Source organism: Vigna unguiculata, chromosome 1 (assembly GCF_037176805.1).
Source record: "Vigna unguiculata cultivar grain cowpea cultivar isolate G323 ecotype 2 chromosome 1, ASM3717680v1, whole genome shotgun sequence".
Lineage (NCBI taxonomy): Eukaryota > Viridiplantae > Streptophyta > Magnoliopsida > Fabales > Fabaceae > Vigna > Vigna unguiculata.
The window spans coordinates 40,676,186-40,696,770 of NC_140792.1; the positions used below are offsets into that span (position 1 = coordinate 40,676,186).

At 31.8% G+C, this 20,585-nt stretch overlaps 2 protein-coding genes across 3 annotated transcripts; both read right to left on the bottom strand.

The window, feature by feature from the left end:
• Positions 1-1,027: 1,027 nt before the first annotated feature.
• Positions 1,028-7,719, bottom strand: EIF3A (eukaryotic translation initiation factor 3A). Its single transcript, XM_028061765.2, has 14 exons — positions 7,590-7,719; positions 6,953-7,026; positions 6,365-6,846; positions 5,656-5,871; positions 5,180-5,548; positions 5,047-5,076; positions 3,945-4,172; positions 3,673-3,834; positions 3,210-3,431; positions 2,823-3,029; positions 2,536-2,742; positions 2,314-2,394; positions 1,904-2,105; positions 1,028-1,663 (listed from the first exon to the last, which is right to left on the bottom strand). Exons 2-14 carry the CDS (start codon positions 6,996-6,998, stop codon positions 1,242-1,244), a joined length of 2,874 nt encoding a protein of 957 aa, XP_027917566.2. The 5' UTR covers positions 6,999-7,026; positions 7,590-7,719; the 3' UTR covers positions 1,028-1,241.
• A 4,609-nt stretch (positions 7,720-12,328) lies between these two features.
• Positions 12,329-15,862, bottom strand: LOC114174173 (organelle RRM domain-containing protein 2, mitochondrial-like). 2 transcript variants are annotated; one of them, XM_028058959.2, is made up of 4 exons: positions 15,670-15,862; positions 14,532-14,646; positions 12,870-12,938; positions 12,329-12,790 (listed from the first exon to the last, which is right to left on the bottom strand). In XM_028058959.2, the coding sequence occupies exons 2-4, from the start codon at positions 14,644-14,646 to the stop codon at positions 12,555-12,557; spliced, it is 420 nt and encodes a 139-aa protein (XP_027914760.1). In that variant the 5' UTR covers positions 15,670-15,862; the 3' UTR covers positions 12,329-12,554. The 2 variants fall into 2 exon arrangements, with proteins under 2 accessions (XP_027914760.1, XP_027914768.1); XM_028058967.2 differs by having other exon boundaries at positions 15,664-15,860.
• Between the last annotated feature and the right edge of the window lie 4,723 nt (positions 15,863-20,585).

The window sequence follows — 20,585 nt, forward strand, 5'->3', positions numbered from 1 at the left end:
TGAAAAAAAACTTAAAATAGGGGATTTTATTACTGATATCGCATGCAAAACAGAATTAAAATTTTGAGCTTGCTTAGGTTGTACAATGAGCTTCCTTGACGACAAATACCACTACCGTATTGGTTGACTGAATTTCATTTCATCCTTTTCATGCACTCCTTCTGTTTGTGACACAATGTTTTATTTATTTATTTGTTTATTCACTCATGAGCCAACCACTTAGTGTTTACAACTTTAACTAAAATGCAGTTATTTACTAACATTAAATTTATATAATTTAATATTTCAAGATTGAATTCGAAAATCAACAAAACAAATTCGGCCACCTCCACCCAAAACAACCTTGATATGACTAGATTGGGAAAATGGGGGTCAAGTACTATAGGAAAATTTGTTTCTTTAATATGCTCAGAAAAGCTAAGGTGTGAATAGGAATAAGAAAATTATTATGCTCAGAAAAGCCACCTACTTAGATTAGATGCACATTTAATCTAAGTGGGTCACCTACGAACTAGGTGAACCCCACATACCGGTGAATTCTACTGTTATACCCACAAATATCTAAACTTCGAATAGAGATCGTGAACACACGGGATACCATATAATCCAACTCAACTATACCTTTAATTTTCCCCTAAACATTATCTCCACAATTTCACTTACGATTTATTTACTTTCCACAAATCATAGACAGTTTGTTTCACCAAAAGATAATTAAAAAATAAAGAATAAAATTAACATTAACGTATTCGTCTCTTTGCACTTAGACTTTTCCTTTATATATTCTACTTCCCAAATTTCTACTATATTTCCAACCAATTTGTTTTCACTTCCCATCTCAACATTAATCAATCGATTATTTAAGAGTTCATTTTACAAAGGCGCGGGAAGAATGACGAGATGTATTTTGCAATGTAATTTAAATCAGTGCAACAGTTGTTGTATTTCGAATAGAAAATAAAGATAAAATAGGACGACAGTAGCAAGGCTACTGGTTATTTTCTACGTAAGAAAATAGGATGAAAGCTGAGTCTAATAAGTTGATACTTCGATTACCATTTTCAATCCACTCAATCATAAATAGAAAATTTTGCTGGCATGTTCCTCGATACAATAGAGGACTTGTGAGTATAAAGAAGATAATAAATTTAACTCAGCATCAAAAAGAATTCTAGAACATAAAATGGGAGAGTACATAGAACTCCAAAAAGTCACCAGCAATAATTCAGGGCACAAAATGTTCAACGCGGATTCCTGGACCAAGAAGATGATGACCTTGAACCTCCACCACTAACATAACTACTTCGCCGATCATCACCACCACGCCACCTGTCACCATCCGGCCTGCTGCTACTGTTACCACCCCAGCGGTCTGTTTCCGGAGGAGGAGCAGTGCCTGTTCTTTCAGCTCTATCTCGCATGAACTTAGGCACATATTTCCCTGGGTTTGGAGCTGCAGCGGCAGCGGCTGCAGCTGCAGCAGGAGCTGTTACAGGTTCCGATTGCCGCGCAGGAGGAGCTGCTTCAACACTTCTGCCTAACAATGCTTCTCTCCTTTGTCTCTCTTTTTCTTCAAGTTCCCGCTCTCTCTGCCTCTGTTTTTCAGCTATCTCCGCCAGTTTTGCTAAGCGTTCAGCCTCTTCCTTCTTTCTCCTTTCAGCCTCTGAATTACAACAAAACATGGATAAATACAAACAGGTTATTACTACATTGTGCGTTAAAGATGGTATAATTACCAGGGTTGCATTTGCATTTCCTTGAGATAAAAAAAAATTATAAAAGGTGAATTGAAAAACAAAACATGACAATCTTGGTGATTTTTTTTTAAAAATATTAAAACTTAAAAAAAAATCCAAACAAAAAAGTATATATTGAACTTTTCCTACAAAGAGCAAAAAAATACCTTCACGTTTCCGTGCTTCCTCCTCCTCACGCATTTTTTGTTGTCTCTCTTCTTCTAATTTGAGATAATACTTCAACTTCCTCATTTTTTCCCTCTCCTGTCTCCTTGACTGCAAAATCCTAGAGATTCGCTCTTCCCGTTCTCTTCTTAATCTATTAAACTCTGCTTGGCGATGACTAACAACTCGGACCTCATATATCTCCTGCATAATAAATTAAAAAATAAGAAATTAGCCTAAGGCAAGACCCTGCTTTACAAGGCTAAACTAAATAATAGTTGATAGTTGTCGCAATTTGATGGCCAATGGCAATAATAGGAAGTAAAAAAAAGGCCTTCGCAATTCATAACCTATAACATCTATCCTCCAAAAGCAAACAATTTGAGAAGCTGAACAGATTGCCCACACTAACCTTATTGCCCATCATTCGAGCAAGCCTCTCCTTCTCCTTGAGATCTCCCTCATGCCTCTGTTTGCTCAGTTCAACTTCTTGCTGCATCATTAATAGTTTGATTCAGTTAGAAGATATAAATTGGCTCAAATAGAGTGTTGTAGGAGGTGATGATAAGGAATGTGCAAAAGCAATGTCAAAGTTACACAAGCACAGATGCAAACAATAGTAATCCACACATACCTGTTGTTCACGCTCATGAAGAAGTCTCTCTTCCACTAAACGTTGTTGATACGCAGCTTCAATAAGGGGAGCAGCTTCCTCTCTTTTCGCTCTTTCCAAATAATCCATTGTTTTCGCTAACTTCTGCAACTTCTTTTCCATTTCCTGTCTTTCCCGGAGTTGTTCAGTCAAAGTTAACTCCATCAAGGTCTGCTTGGTGATTTTGTCCTGCAGATAGTGTTTATAGTCAACATTTGCAGACCAACAAATCAAGAATTTTATTTAACAAAACGCAGACTTCAACTTACTCCCTCTATGATTGGCTTTTTCCCCTTCTTTTTGATACGCTTTTCAGCTTCCTGAAGTAAAGCTTGAGCTTCTTCAATTTCCCTCTCTTCTATCTCCCTAAGGATCCTCTGATTCTTCCTCTGCTCATACTCGGTGGCAAGCCGTCTTTGTTCTGCTTCTTCAGTTATTTTCTGAAGTCTTAGTCTTTTTGACTCCTCCTCTCGTTCCTTTAAAAATAAATATTAAAGAAAAAGTTAAATAATTTCAAAAATATCCAGAACTTATAATATCCATTAATAAAAACTGGTATCTTAGGTCAATTTGTTACAGAAATAATAAATTTTAGAGCTTACCCACAAAAAAAGCAGACAGAAGAAAAAAAAATGTTATAATTCAGAAATGCATACCATTTCAAGAAGCTGCCGTTCTTGTTCTTCTTTCCGTTTCTCAATGATTGATTTTCGAGCAAGAAGCCTCTTGTGTTCTTTGGCAACAACCTCAGTCAAAGTTGGAAGTAAAGCTCCAAGTTTAGATGGTTTCCTATCAGGAGGATAAATCATTTGTCGGGCCTTATTTAATTGTTCAGCAAAATTGGCCAAGTGATCCCTTAAGCCATCTGACTCGAGACTCTGCATTATAAATGAAGCAAATTGCCATAAAACAACAGATAAGTAGAACTGTGGTGACATATAGCAAACTAGATAAACATGATGATTCACAACAGCTGATACTAGACATTTCATAACATTGTTACAAAAACAACTCATTTAACAAGAAACCATTACACAGAAATAAAAATGATAAAAATTTTCTGCAGAACTACCAATTTTAGAGGGGGGGGCAACCACAACAAAAATGAACAAAACATACCGTTTTGCAAAAGATCACAACATTTTTCATGTGATCAACTTTCATTGATACAAACTTCTGCTTTACAGCATCTACGGCAATCTTTTCAACTACGGAAAAGTCAAAGAACGGGATCATCCCAGATAAAGTCTCTATCTTCATTGTCTGGTAAACGTTGGACACCTAGAACACAAAAAGGAAACACATTAACATGCAAAATCACAGAACAGAACGGAAAACATGTTTAATATTCATCCACAACATAACAAAGGAGCACAAAAAGGAAAATGCACCTGCTGCAGCAACCTCATGGTAGCTAGTCTTTCCAATGCTGGGACATATTGAGACAACTGTACTTCGGGAACAGAAGAAGCTGTAGAAAGCTTGCCTCCTAACTTTGAGATTTTAGTTATCAAGGGCAGCGCTTTTACTGCAAGATCTGAGGGATGAAATTCATGTTCCAAAAGATGGTAAACATCTTTCACTTCCTGAGTCACACAAGACATCACTCCCTTGGATGCCTGTAATGGACCAACAGACACAAACTGTCTAAGTTTGGCAGCATTATTTTGTAATGAATGCATTTAACTTCAAAAATACATTTAAACCCTGGTAACCCAGAGTCCACTCAACTTCCAAAATACATCATCAATAGACCCTATGCAATACAGCAGGCTTATAATTGAAGCCAGTATGTTCTGGAAAAACATTTACGACATTGAGTACAAAACAATTGAATCACCGTAACTATGACAGTTAAGGAGAAGTCAAATCAATCAACATCGTCACTTGAGAAATTGAAAATAATTACAATGTTCAGATTCCATTATTTATTGCAAGTCTTTTTAAGTTAGTAATGTTAAGTTGGCAACTTCTGCCACAATTACCATAAACTAAATCATATTCTGTATCTTGCTTTCATTTTATCCTCCCAATCTTAAAGCCATAACGGTGAGTGAAGACTGCAGTTAAATAATTATAATGCAGCAAATATTTACAGGCAGCAGGTGAAACATACAAGTGACAAAGATGTGAAAAAAAATCAAACAAGCTGCAGCAAAGAGAACGAGATCTATTTGTAACTTGGCACATGGACACAATAAGTTGATGAAGAACACCAAATAAAAGTCACTAGAACATCAAATATCAAATATAATATATAATATACAAAGGAAACCTATCCGACAAATGAAAAATTGTTTTTAGAAGTAGATATCCCCAATTCAAAAATAAAACGCATATGCATCAGTGTATGGTAATTATAATTGCAACCACAAGTGTGAACACAATATAAACAAATAAATTCAAAAATAACATTAAATATTGAAGAGCCAAATAAAACGAATTCAAAACTTTAAAAAAGAAAAAAAGATGAACTTAAAAAGAATATCTTACCAGTTCAGCAAGAAGTGATGATCTTGAGAGCTGTGAGCAAACCAAAAAGGAAACATAAGCAAATAGTAAGATTAACAAAAGAGACCTCCATATGCTACTTTAGGACAAGTACAATAGAGAGGAAGTAATATACCATTTCTCTGCTTTCAGGTTTAGTCTCAAGATTAAAGCCAATGAGATTGGCCATCCTCAAATTTCTCTCTTTTTCATGCTCCAGTTCCAAGTGAGACGCACCATGTGTACGGTCATGAGGAGGCACTGAAAGTGCAGCAAGAACAACAGATGAAGCTATTAATTGCAAATCCTTCTGACTCAGGTTCTTATTGAAGCTTTTTTGCAATAAAAAGAGCCTGAACCATGCATATGCATGATAAAGATGACTTGACGATATCCAAAATATTTCTGTCAGCTTCACATAGTAAACAACCATCAAGGATGGCTTGGGAGTTTTCTTGACCAAGCACATCAGTCCATATATATCCTCCACTGATCTGAAGGCTTCCTGCACACAGAATCAAAGTTAGGTTATTGCCCAAAACTCTCAATGCCTTTTAACATTAACAAAACAAACATGTAACACATGCATAAATAAAAATGAGAAATGCCAACCTGCCAGAGTTCAAGTTCAGTGGCAATTTTCAGCTGCTCAACTCTAGTATCAAGATACAATTGTAAGCTTTCAGGTGCTGAAAGGTCAGGCCTGTCTCGTTGGTCACGGTATTTGTTGAGATTAGCCAAATGGTTTCTTATGATTTCGCACAGTCTGCGGAACTCTGTTGTTCGTTTATATTGCTTGCAGAACTGGAAAGCTCGATGAGCTGTCATCTGCAAATAGCATTAGGGTGCAATGGGAGTTCAGGTTTTAAAAAAACAAAGGTAATCCTTCTTAAATTATCATTATTATCTAGAGATGCATGTAACAGCTGAAAAAAAAAGTATAAGAATAGAACAGCAATATATCCTAAAAAAAATCAATCAAATGCTAACAGTTAGAATGCATGCCACTTTTTGATGTCTACATTTAGTACACTGTAGAATTCAGGAACACCATAGTAAAAGAGAGGATATTTGCCAGTCTATCAAAACAAGCCAACCACCCCATTCGAAGAGAAAATGAATAATTAAGAAGTCAAGAACCATTAGTAGTAAAAAAGAATAAATATCAAAACTATATAGCTTAAGATCTATACTTTTTTGGGTTAAGAACCATTAGTAGTAAAAAAGAATAAATATCAAAACTATTTAGCTTAAGATCTATACTTTTTTGGGTTAATATACTAATATAAAACATCAAGTTTTAAAAAAGATGAAGAATTACAGCGTATAATGCTTCCAGTTTTGAGTTGTTTCGCAATATTTCAAGCACTGTCCTGTAAGTTTCCCAGAGAAATTTAAACCATGGGGTAACAAGCTCCCGATCAGATCTGTCCTTCCCTTTCTCACCACTGACATAACTCAACATCAAGTCCTCTGGCCTTTTATCAGCCTCTAAATCATCAACATCAAGGGCTTCTTCCAACGCTTGTGCTTGACTCCGAGCTTGTTCAGCTTTCTCAGTTGACAGGTGCATAAAGTGTTTGATCACCTCCTCCAGTGAACTAACATTGACTTGCTGACATATTATCCTATACTGAATAAGCCCATCTTTTGCAAATCGGCCCTTGCGCATGTCAACACAAAGTTCAACATACTTAAACATAATCCTTTCAAGTGTCTTCTGCCATGCTCTGTATCTCTTTGAGGTAATGAGGTCATGAAGAGTCTGTAGAGCATCCTGCTTCTGCCCAACATTGATTAACTCTGCAAATTTACAAAAATTGTCAGAATCACTCAACTGCATCATTACCATTATACCCAAACGTTATACATAAATCACAAACGTTATATAAGTATTTTTTTAACTAACCTTCGGCCCTTTTGAGAGCATTCTCAGGCTTTAGGAAAGATGTCATATTGAACACTCACGGTAATATGACACCCCTGTCCAGATACCAAAAAAAATACGCACAAATAAGGGTAACAAACAAAAAACAGAATAAGGATAACAGCCAAAACACAAGAAGACATCTAAAGTAAAATTTTCATCACAAAGATTCACAGTTCAGGGTGTAGAAATCAAAATAAATATATTACATTCGTAAACTGAGGAATCAAGTAAATTTGTCTACTTTCCCTAAATCAGATAGGGATTGGATGGATGGTGAAAAAATGAGAAACAGATTCACGACTATCGTAATTGAAATTAACAGCGTCTAGGAGACGCCACACCCAATAAACAGCAGATAAAATGACGAATTGAGAATCAATAAAAGTGCAAAGTGTATTAGGGTTGTAGGAGCGAACAGAACAAAGAAGGATTCACAATTTTCGCGATCTGATAAATCGAAATAGCGAAAGATGGTTTTATCGTGCTCCACCGTCACTCGTAGTGGCGAAGGTGCAGAATCGTCTAGAACGATAGGGTTTGAAATAAGGGTAGGAAAGGTATAAAGAAAAAATAGCGATACATACGGAAAGGAAAAAGAAAGGAGAGAGAAGAAAACCTGAGAAGAGAAGAGAAGCGAAGAAAATGGTTGGATATGGCCGCACTTGTTCAAGTGGCGCCGTGGTTACCCTAGAAGACGATGGGAGCACAAAAGAGTAGAGTTTTGTTTCAAGTGTCTGTTCCAATTTGTTAACATATGGGCCTGTATTTAATACTTGGTTGGGCCTATCTCAGTCCACTCTTATTGTATTTTGTGGGCTGATTATTTTGTGTGATTCGACCCATAACAAAATTGAATATATTTATATATATTTATTCCTTTTTATCTATATATTATTAAGTTTTCTTTTATCAAATCAATAACTAAAGTAATTACCACGAGAATATTTAAACAAAATAATTGTGTAATATTTTTTTAATGAGTAACTAAAGCGATTATAATGAGTATATGATTTGGATAATTCTGTAATATTTGATTCTTCGGTAATAATTTGTTATTAAATATATTAATGGTATTTGAGTACAATGACACTGAAAAAAAAATGCGGCATATAGATATAATAAATAAATCCGTTTTTTATCCGAATTTATTTTCGTTTTAGCGATAAATTCTGGTATTATCTAGGTATAAGTATGAAAAATTTTCGACTTTTTTAATTGGACATGTGGATGTACATATTCCCACCACAATACATATCTTCACTTAAATTATTAAAATATGCACAAATAATTAAGTAACCATAATATATATATATATATATATATATATACTTTCTATTTTTTATTTATTCTAGTTATTTGGTTTGTTATAAAACTCATTCACATATCCACTATATTTTTTATAATATCATGTCCTTTTTGTATGTAAGTATGTTAAAATGATGTATGTCAATTAAAAAAAATATGTCTCACATTTGAATATTTCTATCTTTTAAAATATTTTTATTTATTATATATTTTTCTTTCTCGTAAGAATGTTTAATACTCTCAATTTAAGTGTTTAATAACACAAACCTTTTATTTACTAGGTAATATAAAAAAATTTTTACTTATTGTTATTATTTTTTGTTTCATTTGAAGAATTCTTTTGTTTCGCTATTACAATTTGAGTTAAATATGTTTTTGGTTCCTCAAGTTTCAGTGAATTTTGGAATTAGTCTTTCATCAAAACTTTATACCAATTTAGTCATTCATCAAAATGCGTGAATTTAGTCCTTTTAACCAAATTTTGTTAAGTTTATCTGGCGTTTCAAGCACATCTCATGATACTATTTAAGTTAACATTGAAAAATAATGTGTCAAACAGTATAAATAATTTAAATACTATCATAAAATGTGCTTGAAACATCAGATAAACTTAACAAAATTTGGTTAAAAGGACTAAATTCACGCATTTTGAAAGATGAATGACTAAATTGGTCAAAAGTTTTGATGAGGGACTAATTCCAAATTTCGCTGAAACTTGAGGAACCAAAAACATATTTAATCCTTGCAATTTTGGTTATTTCTCAACCATTGAGTATATATGTTGATATTTGAAAAGTTTTCTTAAATTTCTAAAGTATTTTACATTTTATCATACCCATAATTATACATTTGTGTTTTTCTTTGTGCAACTTTTTTCAATAGTCTCTCAAATTGTTCATAAACATTTGTTACTTTTTTAATATTTTTTTAATTTTCGTCATGTAAAATATTATTTCGACATATTTTATTTAATTACTTTTTATTTTCTAACTCATTATCAATCATCTATAATTTATTCATATAACTATATAAATACATTGTATTTACTACAATATAAAAATTTAATGTAATTGTCATGAATATTTTTTTATCATCATCCAACATATACTGGAGTTTAAAATATACATATATCTATGTTAAAATTTTATTATTATGTTTATTATTTGTTCTTTGCATCATTTTCACCAAATGATGTATTATAACTTTTATTAATGTATAAAAAAGAGATTCATTACAATTTAAAAAATTGAAGTAAACAAACATTTAAAATATATTTTAATTTGAATATTTGTTTTCCTTTTATGTTTTTAAAAAATATTTTTAAAATTTTATCAACTAGATTTGATTAATGTTTGCAAATTTAATAAATGTGTTGGTTATCATGAGATTTTACTTGGTATTATAATCTAAAATGTAAACAATTATAATTTATTTCAAAGTATTTGATATCAAAGAAATAATCATCCGTATTGAATATTTGATAATATTATCTTTCATTTATAACAATTTTGTATTATTTTTAAAAAATGAATTAAGATTAATATTGAAGTAGTAAGAAAACGGGTAGGACAAGATTATATCCGTTACTCGGTGAGATGGGGATGAGACAAAAATTTGATACCCGTTGAATTTGAATATGAAGATGAAGATGAATTTTTTCTACGCAAATGAATATGACATAGCAAAACCCATTCCCGGTCCGCTCCGTCCTATGCATATGATTATATTTTATATCTATTTATCTTAACATTGGAACAAGGATAAATTTGCTAAATTTTCATTAAAAAATTTATTTTAAACCAAGTAAAACAAGATAATGAATATATTATAACAAGATAGATCCATACTATATATTTCACTAATTCGAATTATAATTCTATATTAGTTGTTTTTTCATTACCCGATAAATTTGAAAACTTTCGATTAGTTTCTTTTTCGATTGAGTCTTAAAATAGTAAAAGATTTTAGTAATAACTTTTCACTGTCATTATATTTAATAATTTAATTGTTATCAATAATATTAAAAGATTTTAATAATAACGGTGTCCCAAAATATGCATTATATTTAATGAAAAATATTTTTAAAATAAATTAAAAGATAAAAGTATATTCTAAATTATAAAATATAACATTAGATAATAATAAAATTATTAAATTATTAAATATAAAATATAAAATATTACTTATAATTTTAATTTCGAAACTTTCTGATTATTTAATTTTAAAATTCATATTTTTATATTCAATAATTTTGTATTTTTTATAATATCCTAATACCATGATTTGGAAACTTTTTTTTTTTTAATTTTATAATTTTGTAATTTTATTGTTTTTTTTTTTGTTTTATAATTTCATAAAAGAATATAAAATATTAACTGTAAAATTAATAATTATAAAATTATGAAATTAAAATTATAAATTATATTTTTTATTTTTATTTTTTTTAATAATTTAATTATTAACTATTTATCTAATTTTATATATTTTTTATCTTTTACTTTTATATTTTTTTTATTAGTTAAGCAAAAAATATATAAGTTGTGTTTACAGGTTAAAAAGCAAATCAATCTCCTAGAATGTATCTTATATATATGACAAGAAGGTAGTTGTTACAATTAGACGAAGAAAAGTGTACATTATCCATATCTATGAATAATTGGTTGATTTTTATAATTATATGATAATTGTTTTTGAATATCAATATTTTTATTACTTTTTTATTTTTTAGATTTTATAACTATTTTTAATATAATTATTCTATTTTTATTTTAAAAAATACCTTTACTAAAAAATTTCAAATTATTTATTTTTATAATTACTTTCATAAATCTAATAATGCATTTCGATTATAATACTAATAATAAGAGTGAAAATCATGATCCGTAAACACAACAAATATGTTTCTACTAGTTTATTATAAATAATATCCTTATTTTATAAACAGAAACAGCTTTGACATGTTGTCAACTAATATGTGACTATTTTATTAGTTTTTTTTTTTTAAATTCAATTTTTTTGAAACATTTTTTAATTATTATTTATCAACCAAATGATAAATATAAATATGAGACATGTTCGAACTAACAATTAGTGTGACATATCCAAATATCATTTTCACTTGATAAATAATAAGACACATTCAGATACATTGATAAATAATATATTTCAAAATAAAATAAAAAAATCACATTTTGCTCTCACCAAATATCATTTCACTTGATAAATAATAAGACACATTCAGATACATTGATAAATAATACATTTCAAAATAAAATAAAAAAATCACATGAAAAAAAAAAACTGTAAGAGGTTGTCTTCAAACTAGTGTTATAAATTTAACATACCCATCTTAACATGCTTTTATTTTATCTTTATCACAATTTTAATAGTTGTTACTTTGTCTGCATTTTAGAGGTCAAACCATGAATCGATTCTTTCATAATTTTTTTTATTACAAAATGCATTTATGTTTTCATTCAAAGATTTAATTTTAACTTAACTGTGAATATTTCCCATAACACAAATTTAGGATGTGATCAGCAAAATATTTAAAATTATTTTTGTATAAAATAATAGATTTCAAAATTAGTTGTGTTGAAGATTTTGTGAACCTAATCAAAAGATAAAATTACAGAAATTATTACGATATATTTCAAAAATATATTCTTTTTCATATACATAAAAATAATCGCAATTCCAAAATATATTATACTTTTTTTAAATTATTCTAAAAGTTTGTACCAAAAGAATGACGGTAAAAAATTTCCTGAAGTGGTCAAAGTTGGTTCTTTAATTTATAAACCTGCAAAATGAGACTTTTTTTTTTTTTTAAAGCCAAATCTAACTCAAACGAATTAACTCATTTGCTATGCATTAAATAAAATTTATACAGAACACCATAGAAAATAGTTTAAATTTTCAGTGTTGCGCAGCACTGGTAAAGTAGATTAGAGGATTTATTCTCATATATATTTAAAATTACTATTACAATGTAAATGTCCAAAAGCTCTCCATAAAGGCTTTCTTTAAGGTTTAGTTAGAAGATAAGTATTAGCTTTTAAGATCCGGAAATGTAATTAACTTCCAAGAATTCAGTGCAATTCCTCTCAGATACAGTACCATAGAATACAAGTTGGATGATGCCCAAAATTTAATAGTCATTTTCAACTGTTTGATGCAAATAGTTCTCAAGAAATTGTAGTATAATTGGCTGATTTGAATCACTGTCTAAAAAATCATCCAAATATGGTGACCATAATTAAAGTTGGTTTAGTGCTCAACCACACCACCCAACAGTTTTGTTAACAGTGAAACCTGATTCAGAGGGTTGGGACCGTGATTGCTGAGGAGGTCTGGACTCTCTTGGTTTAGCAGGATCAACAAATATAACCCATCCATCCAAAAATTTAGCATTCATTCCTTCTCTAGCCTTTTCAGCTTCTTCTATGCTTGTATAGGTTACAAAGGCAAATCCCTTTGATCTTCCAGAGGCTCTATCAGTTATCACCTTAGCTGTATAATGAGAATTCAAAATAAACTCAAGATCAAGCAAAACATGCTTCATAGTAAGAGGAAAAAAACTCGTGATTACCTTCAACCAGCTGCCCGAATGAAGAAAATGCTTCCTTAAGTTTTTCATCTGTTGTCAATCTAGAGAGACCTGTCCGTATGCAATAGTAAATGCAGAATCATATAACTACAGCATGTTAGATGAATATATTGACAATTTTTAACCAGCAAAAAGATTTGAAAAATAATTTACTGTAATACTCGTCTTCATACATTATATAATACACGTAGAGATTTCATACATCGAATGGGGCCAAAAGGTATAATATAACTTAATTGAAGTTCATGCCACGTAGACCAGAAAACTGGTCCATTCAAACTTCATGGAAGTTTCCATGATCCATAAATAAAAGTGTAACCTTTACAAGAAAAATCTTGACTGCTGGAATCCAACAAGGTTTTCTGAGGAAATTATACTAAATAACAGCCATAATTTGTCTTCTGCTTAAACTAGCATTGCTTGGAACAGAGATTTAGGATGCAACGAAGATATAATTAAACCAAACTAGATCTGCAGATTGGATATGAACTATCGAGTTCCATAGGTTCTCTTTTCTTTTACTGCAGAAGAAAACAATTTTGACTAATTATTTTCAGTTTTATAATGTTCTAATCCACATTCATCACTAGACCACTGTTTTTTTAAATAAAAAGAGAAACATGTTGGAAGAAAAGAATGAAGACAAAGAAGGATATACAATGCCTTTAGTCAGACAATAAGGCAAATAAAAGCAAACAACACACGCGAGATTTATAGGGCAAGATTTTCACCAAGAAGAAACCTAAAAAAAAGATACATATATAGAAAAATAAAGACACACCATGAAATGGATATTGTGACAAAGCAACTACCGCAGAAATCTCCCTTAAAATAACAGACTGTACATAGAATCTTAACTTGTTTGTTGCCCTCCTTAATCAAAAGAAAGCTTCTAAGTTTGTGGACACACCGATGACCCACTTGTGACAGTGAATAAATACTCCAAATGCGACTAATTTTTGGCAAAGTTTAAAATATGTTCTGTGTGTTCCTGCCTCGGCATATTTGTATCCATATACACACCACCTCAGAGGTGATTCTGTACAAGAAACCCATTCAACATCTAGGTTCCCAAACCAGATAACCAAGAGAAAACAACACTGAAATGAATTATGCTCAGCATACTATGTATTTATCAAAGAGATCCAGCCACTAAAAAATGCACATAAAGATTAATCAAAGTGTATAACAAATAGTCAAGCTTGCTCAATCTCCAACGTGCATTTCCCTAGTTTTAGAGTAACTAGACGTTTTTCTAAGGAGGGCATTCTTCTCTTTTACTTAGGCATAACATTATGTTTAAACAAACAGAGTCGTTTTCAGAAATCATCCACGAATGGATAGCAATTCGACAAATACATAAAACTAGGGCAAGTGAAAATCACAAGTTCCGATTTTAATGTCATGTAAAAGCACGTTAAAATGGGTGCGATGAAATTGCAACGCTAGTTTGAAAACAAACCTAGTAGGGAAAACGAATGATTACCCACACAACAGTTTAACATTACAATATATATAGTAGCAATGGAGTAAGAAAAGACCGATTAGCATCCATAACTAAACAACTAATTTAATCAATTTAAAGGCAGATGAAAGAGGAGTATTTGGAAGATGAAAAGGAATAAAGAAGAGGTAGTAGCTCACCGCTGACGAAAAGTTTAGGGGAAGTGAGAGTTGAGGCTAAACGAATGGAAGCATGGTGCGAATGAAGAAGTGGGGTGTGACGAAGTAGGCGCTGAAGTCCAGACATAAAAGCCATCTGAAATACAAATTCAAGCAAAGAACTTTGAACTTGGAGCGAAGATGTAGGAGAATCCTTAAACCCTTGTTTTCTTGCACTCCCAACAGAATCCCTAAACCCCAAAACAATAATAATGTTATTATATCCTTATATCTTTAGATCTCATCAATGTTGTTGTTTTAGACTTTTTTTGGTTGCAAAGAAATTTACTTTATAATTGTAAGCACATGGGCCTTTAGTGGATTGCGTTGGGCCTATCTCAATTCACTCTTCTCTAATAAAAAAAAATACAACAAACACAAATAAAAAAAACATGAAAGGTGACAAGGTCAGCAACACATTTCAAATTCACAAGAAAATATAATTTTTTTAATTACTCCTTTAAATAATAAATTTATGTATTACATTCTTTGGTGATGTGGTTGTCCAAATTATGTATACTTCCCAAATTTTAAATCTCTCTCATTTTTTCATTTTTTCCTCACCGAAAAAATCCCAAACCACACAGAAATCTCCTTATTCTATTGATTTAAGGAATTTGAGATAGAGTGATCGAGTGGAATAGGGAATATTTAAAGGTAAAATTTATGTTGATTGTTTTTTAAGAAACTTAAATGTGAAATTGAAAAGATTTGAAAACAAAATTTATAAAAGATATGATAGAATAAAAAAAATATTTTAATAGAACAAAATGTAAGATTATTATTTTACTTTTTTTAATTAAAATTAATATATTATTAATAATACTGCAGTTAAAAGTTCTTCGCAAAATTGATATATTATTTTTAATACTACAATTTCTTCGTAAATCATATTATTTCACAGTTAAAAGTTTATCATCTCATTTTTGTTTCCTTTCCACGATTTATATTTGTTTTCATAAACAATAAATACTGCAGGATCCAAAGGCAATGTGTATTTATCATTGAATAATTATGAGTACAAGCATCTCAATCATAAATCAGTGACTTCATCAATTCAAACTAGTATTAACAACAATAATAGAACAAAACAGAGGTAAGAAACGGGATGAACCTTAACCTGCGGGTAATGTGTGTTTAGGATGTCCGTGGCTGCAGCGATGGGACTTTGACAGTAGACGTTGCCTTTGTGCGAATTTGATGAAGAAGAATGGAGGAAAACCCGCGACCCCTTTTTCCTCTTCCGCTCTCCTTTTCTCCTTTTTTTCTTCTTTTCTTCTCCGTTACTCCCTCTCTTTTCTGGTTTTTGTCGTTTCTGTTTCCCCGCCTTTTTTCTTCTGTTAGTGGGCCTGGGCCTGGGCCCTTTTTGTGTGTGCAGAGTGAATTGGGGAGTGAAACGTGATGTGAGGTGTGCGTGCAGTGAGTGTGATGAGAGTTAGATAAGGTGTGTGCGTGAGTTAAGGTGAGTGTGTCAGGTGGTGTGTGTGATAAGTGTGGGTTAGGGTGAATCAGTGGCGAGAGTTTTAGGGTGTAAAATAAGAAAGAGTGAGGGTGTACACATAAAAGCGAGTAAGTGTGGAATTAATTGCAACCAACAAAAATATGAGAACCAAGATTTTTGTATAAAAACGAAAATTAATGAAATATTCTAACCTAAAAAGTATTATTATATTTTTTAAAAAGTAGTTAATTTTTTATATAATTTTAATTAAAAATTATTATTTTTAAGTAAAACAACAGAATAATTGGATTTAGTAAAAAATTATAATAAAACTAAAAATGATTATAGGACAGTTGCTTTATATATATATATATATATATATATATATTATAATATATTTGTAATTTTTAAGTTTATATTTTTAAGTTTATATGTGAAATTAAAATTTGTTCTTAGGTTAAAGTTCACATAAAAGTCATTTCTATAATTTAGAAATGCATCTTAATTTTTTTAAAAGTGTGTATGGGTGGACATATCATTTTTGACTCGTGAAGTGTTGAGAGGGTTATTGGTTGTTGACAATATAAAGATGGTAAAAGACTTAATAGTTGCCAACGTAGAAGAAGAAAAAAAAAACATATTTTTCAATAGAGAGGTTAATACTTTCCAAATTGGAAAGGTATCCAAAAACTTAACTATATTGAGATGTCTACATCCAATTCTTATTTTATTTATGAGGGAATACTATTTATTAGCTTTATCTTATTTTTCTTTATTTTGAAATGTTATGTTTGAGACGATCATATGTCATACTCCATTCATTAATATAAATTTCATTTGAAAATGTAAAAAATTTAAACAGTTAATTAAATATTATTTTTGGTAAAAATTTATTCAAAGATTCTTAAATTTATTGGGTCAACTACGAGTTTAAGCTAACACAGAAAAAAAAAATATCACAACATACAAATTAAGATGAGATTTAAGTTCTTGTAAATATACATCAAAAATAAAACAGAGAAAAAAATTACCAATTAAAATAAAAATAAATAAATATACATTTATATTTTTATTTAGCCTTATAGTTAAAATTACCTTTAAAGAAACTACTTCTATAGCTTTTACTCTATGATGGTAAAGTAGTTAAATGGTTTTCAGAAAAAACAAAATTCTTTCATACTATTATTTTAGTAGAATAATAAGGTGATTTATTGGTTATAAAAAAAAATTCAGTCTCTTCTACTAACAACAACTTGAAAAAATAAAATTAGTTTGATAAAATTTAGAAAGAACAGTGAGAGAAAATGTAAATTCACCTCCCCATTAAAAAAAACTAACTAACAATTGACAATAAAAGAATATTACACACTTCTATTTATATTAAAGGCTTAATTAGACTTTTGATCCTCTACTTTATATGTGAGGTTTATTTTGGTCATCTTTTTTTTCGGGGTTCAATTTAGTCCCTTAGTTTGTGTAGGAGGTTCAATTCAGTCCTGTGTGTTAACAGTGTTAAAAAAATTAACGACAGAGTGATTTGATGTGTTACTGTGGCAATTTTACATGACTTGTCAAGTAGGGACATCAGCTTATGTGGACACTACAGAACGAGAAATTAAAGGCAGTGGTAATTGGAAGAAATTGAAGGTAAGAAATTAGGGTTCGTGGAAGTAAGAAATTAGGGTTCGTTGAAGAAAGAAATTTGGGTGGGAGGAGGAAAGAAATCTGGGTGCGAGGAAGAATTTGGAGATAACGATTGAACAAATTAAGGTTTGAGGAAGAAGCGAAAATCAATCAATCAATATATTAGGGTTCGCAATCTCCTTCGGTGCGACAAAGGTTCGTTGGTGTGTTCATAGTGGGACGAAATCGAAGGTAAGTTTTCTGGTTTTTTTATGGATTGAATGTCGTGTTTTACTTATATAGTATTGTCTTTGTCGGCGTTGGTATTATTTTTTATGTGTTATTCTGTTTGTGTGTGTTTGTAATGGTGTGTGGGTTGTGGTCCCGTTGCTTTGTGGTGGTCCCGTTTGTTTGTGGTTAGTGGGTTGTGGTCCCGTTTTAACTTTTTTGGGGTATGGGATGTAATATGTATTGTATATGTGGGCATTGGTTGTGCGTCGAGTAACTTGGAATATGTATTTTTATAGGTTGGGATGTGTGACGATAGATTTGAGGTGGTGGTCCACCATGGGGGATACTTTGAAAGGAATGAAGTTAGGTGGAGTTATAGTAATGGGTTAACGTCCACGTTGGCGTGTGACCCAGATAGGTGGAGCTATTTTGAAATAATGGGAATACTTAGGGAAATGGGTTATGTAAACATTAAAGATTTGTGGTATAATGTTAGTAGGTCAGAGGTATTGGAGAACAACTTGAAAATTTTGATTGATGACATGGGTGCAATGCAAATGGTTAGAATTGCTAGAAGGAATGGGCAGGTTCATATGTATGTTGATCACTCAATTTGTGAAGCTGAGGTTGTGGACAATTTTTTGGAATACTACAAATGTTGAGGTCCAGGCTGAGGTGGATGGGCATAGTGGTTGTGGCGATGGAGATCACATTAATCCTGTGCAGGATAATAATGTTGTTCATGAAGCTGAAATGCAACAGGATAAAAACGTTTGTGATATGGAATATGAATTGGAAGATGACGCAGATAGTCACCATAACATTAGGGTGGAGCCACAAACTGAATTTGAGGAAACTGGAGCTGATGTAGGCTCTGCAAAGGTTCTGCATGAGGCATTTATATGCAAACTTCAGGAAGAAATTCCCAGGAAAGAATCTGAAAGCTTTAATGTGGGAAGCAGCTCACAGCACATATCCACAACAATGGGAGAAAGTCATGAAGAGGATGAAAGAAGTTAACAACGATGCTTTCAAACATCTGTTAGGAATACCCCCTAGGTAACTTTACTCACCTATGCTGAAACTGATTGTGAAGCATTAATGATTTCTGTGTGGCATTTCTACAGGTATTGGTCAAAGTCAAGGTTCATCCCCAGACCTTTATGTGACACACTCGTCAATAACATGAGCGAGGCATTCAACAACGTAATTGTACAAGCAAGGAGTAAGCCAATAGTGTCCATGATGGAGGAAATACGTCTTTATATGATGCAAAGATGGGCTGAGAATCGATCAAAGGCAAAATCATTCAAAAACTCAATATGTCCAAGAATCAAGACAAGATTGGACATTGAAACAAAAAAATTCCACGAATTGGATTCCCAGGTACATTTAATTTGTTGCACACTCATTTTGATTTAGTCACCATTGCTTCATTTCTGATTTAAACCTGTATTGAATTGTCATACATAGCTGGTCAGCAAATCAGATTTTTGAGGTTAGGCACAAATCATTTACTGGGGAGAAATTTGTGGTGAACATAGACAGCAAGTACTGCACCTGCAGGAGGTGGAGTCTAACAGGGATACCTTGTTGTCATGCAGTGGCTGCAATTAAGTTTTTGAACTTAAGTGAAGAAGATTTTCTCCCTCATTGGTTCAGAATCTCAACCTATGAAGAGACCTACAATTCCATCATATACCCTTGTAACGGGCAGCAAATGTGGACTGAAACAAAATTTCCAGATGTATTGCCCCCTCCTAAACGAATTCTACCTGGAAGACCCAAAAAGAAAAGAAGACTTGAAGCTTGGGAGATGAACAAGAATGGGAAGCAGATTACAAAACATGGCATGACTAAAAAATGTAGCATATGCAAAGAAGTTGGTTATAATCGAAAAAGCTGTCCCCAACAACCTGAACCAGCACCACCAACTGCAACAGCAGCAGGAAGTCAACCAACACCACCAACTGAACCAACACCACCAACTCAGCCACCACCACCAACACCTATGACTCAACCAACTCAGTCATCACAGCAGCCACCACCAACACCTATGACTCAACCTAATCAATCATCACAGCAGTCACCACAGTCATCACAGCAGCCACACCCATGCCACCTTCCAATTCCTCGTCCAACCATATCCAATAGAAGGCAGAAACTGCAGCATAGGAGAGAACGTGTGTGGAAGCCATGAGGATGACTTATGCTTTTTTTGATGCTGCACGATTTGTTTTGGAGCTTTGATGTATTATGCAGCTTTTACATTTCTAAGTCAAGAATGTTTTGTCCACTTTTAATTTACATGTTTTACATTGTAAGTTCAAAAATCCAAAACACTATTGGATGTCTTTTGTGCTGTAACAGCAAGTACAATGATGTATTTCTATAATATTGGCTTATGATTGAAAAATTGTCGTTATTGAATGTTTGTAATGCCTGTAAGTAGGATACCAAACTCAGATTTCTTTAACACCAATTTTTCATTAATTAACTAAGTCATACAACAATTGAGCTTTCCAATTACATATTTCAATACAATAAAACGAAAAACACAAACTGATACCCCCAATACACAAACTGATACACCCAATACAGATTTCAACACCACCGAATATAGATTTAATCATACACTTTTCATCAATCGTGACAACACAATGATGTTCACTACAACTAATAAACCTACTATCCCTAGTAAAACATTAACAAACATTCTGGATCCCTTAAGTTCTTTTTCC

Coding starts and splice junctions, on each gene's coding strand:
- EIF3A (XM_028061765.2), bottom strand. CDS start 6,998: ATGACATCTTTCCTAAAGCCTGAGAATGCTCTCAAAAGGGCCGAAG. Junction 6,847..6,952: donor TGCTCTCAAAAGGGCCGAAG/GTTAGTTAAAAA, acceptor GTAAATTTGCAG/AGTTAATCAATGTTGGGCAG. Junction 1,664..1,903: donor GGAAGCACGGAAACGTGAAG/GTATTTTTTTGC, acceptor GTTGTAATTCAG/AGGCTGAAAGGAGAAAGAAG.
- LOC114174173 (XM_028058959.2), bottom strand. CDS start 14,646: ATGGCTTTTATGTCTGGACTTCAGCGCCTACTTCGTCACACCCCACTT. Junction 12,939..14,531: donor CCCTAAACTTTTCGTCAGCG/GTGAGCTACTAC, acceptor GCATACGGACAG/GTCTCTCTAGATTGACAACA. Junction 12,791..12,869: donor ATTCGGGCAGCTGGTTGAAG/GTAATCACGAGT, acceptor CTCATTATACAG/CTAAGGTGATAACTGATAGA.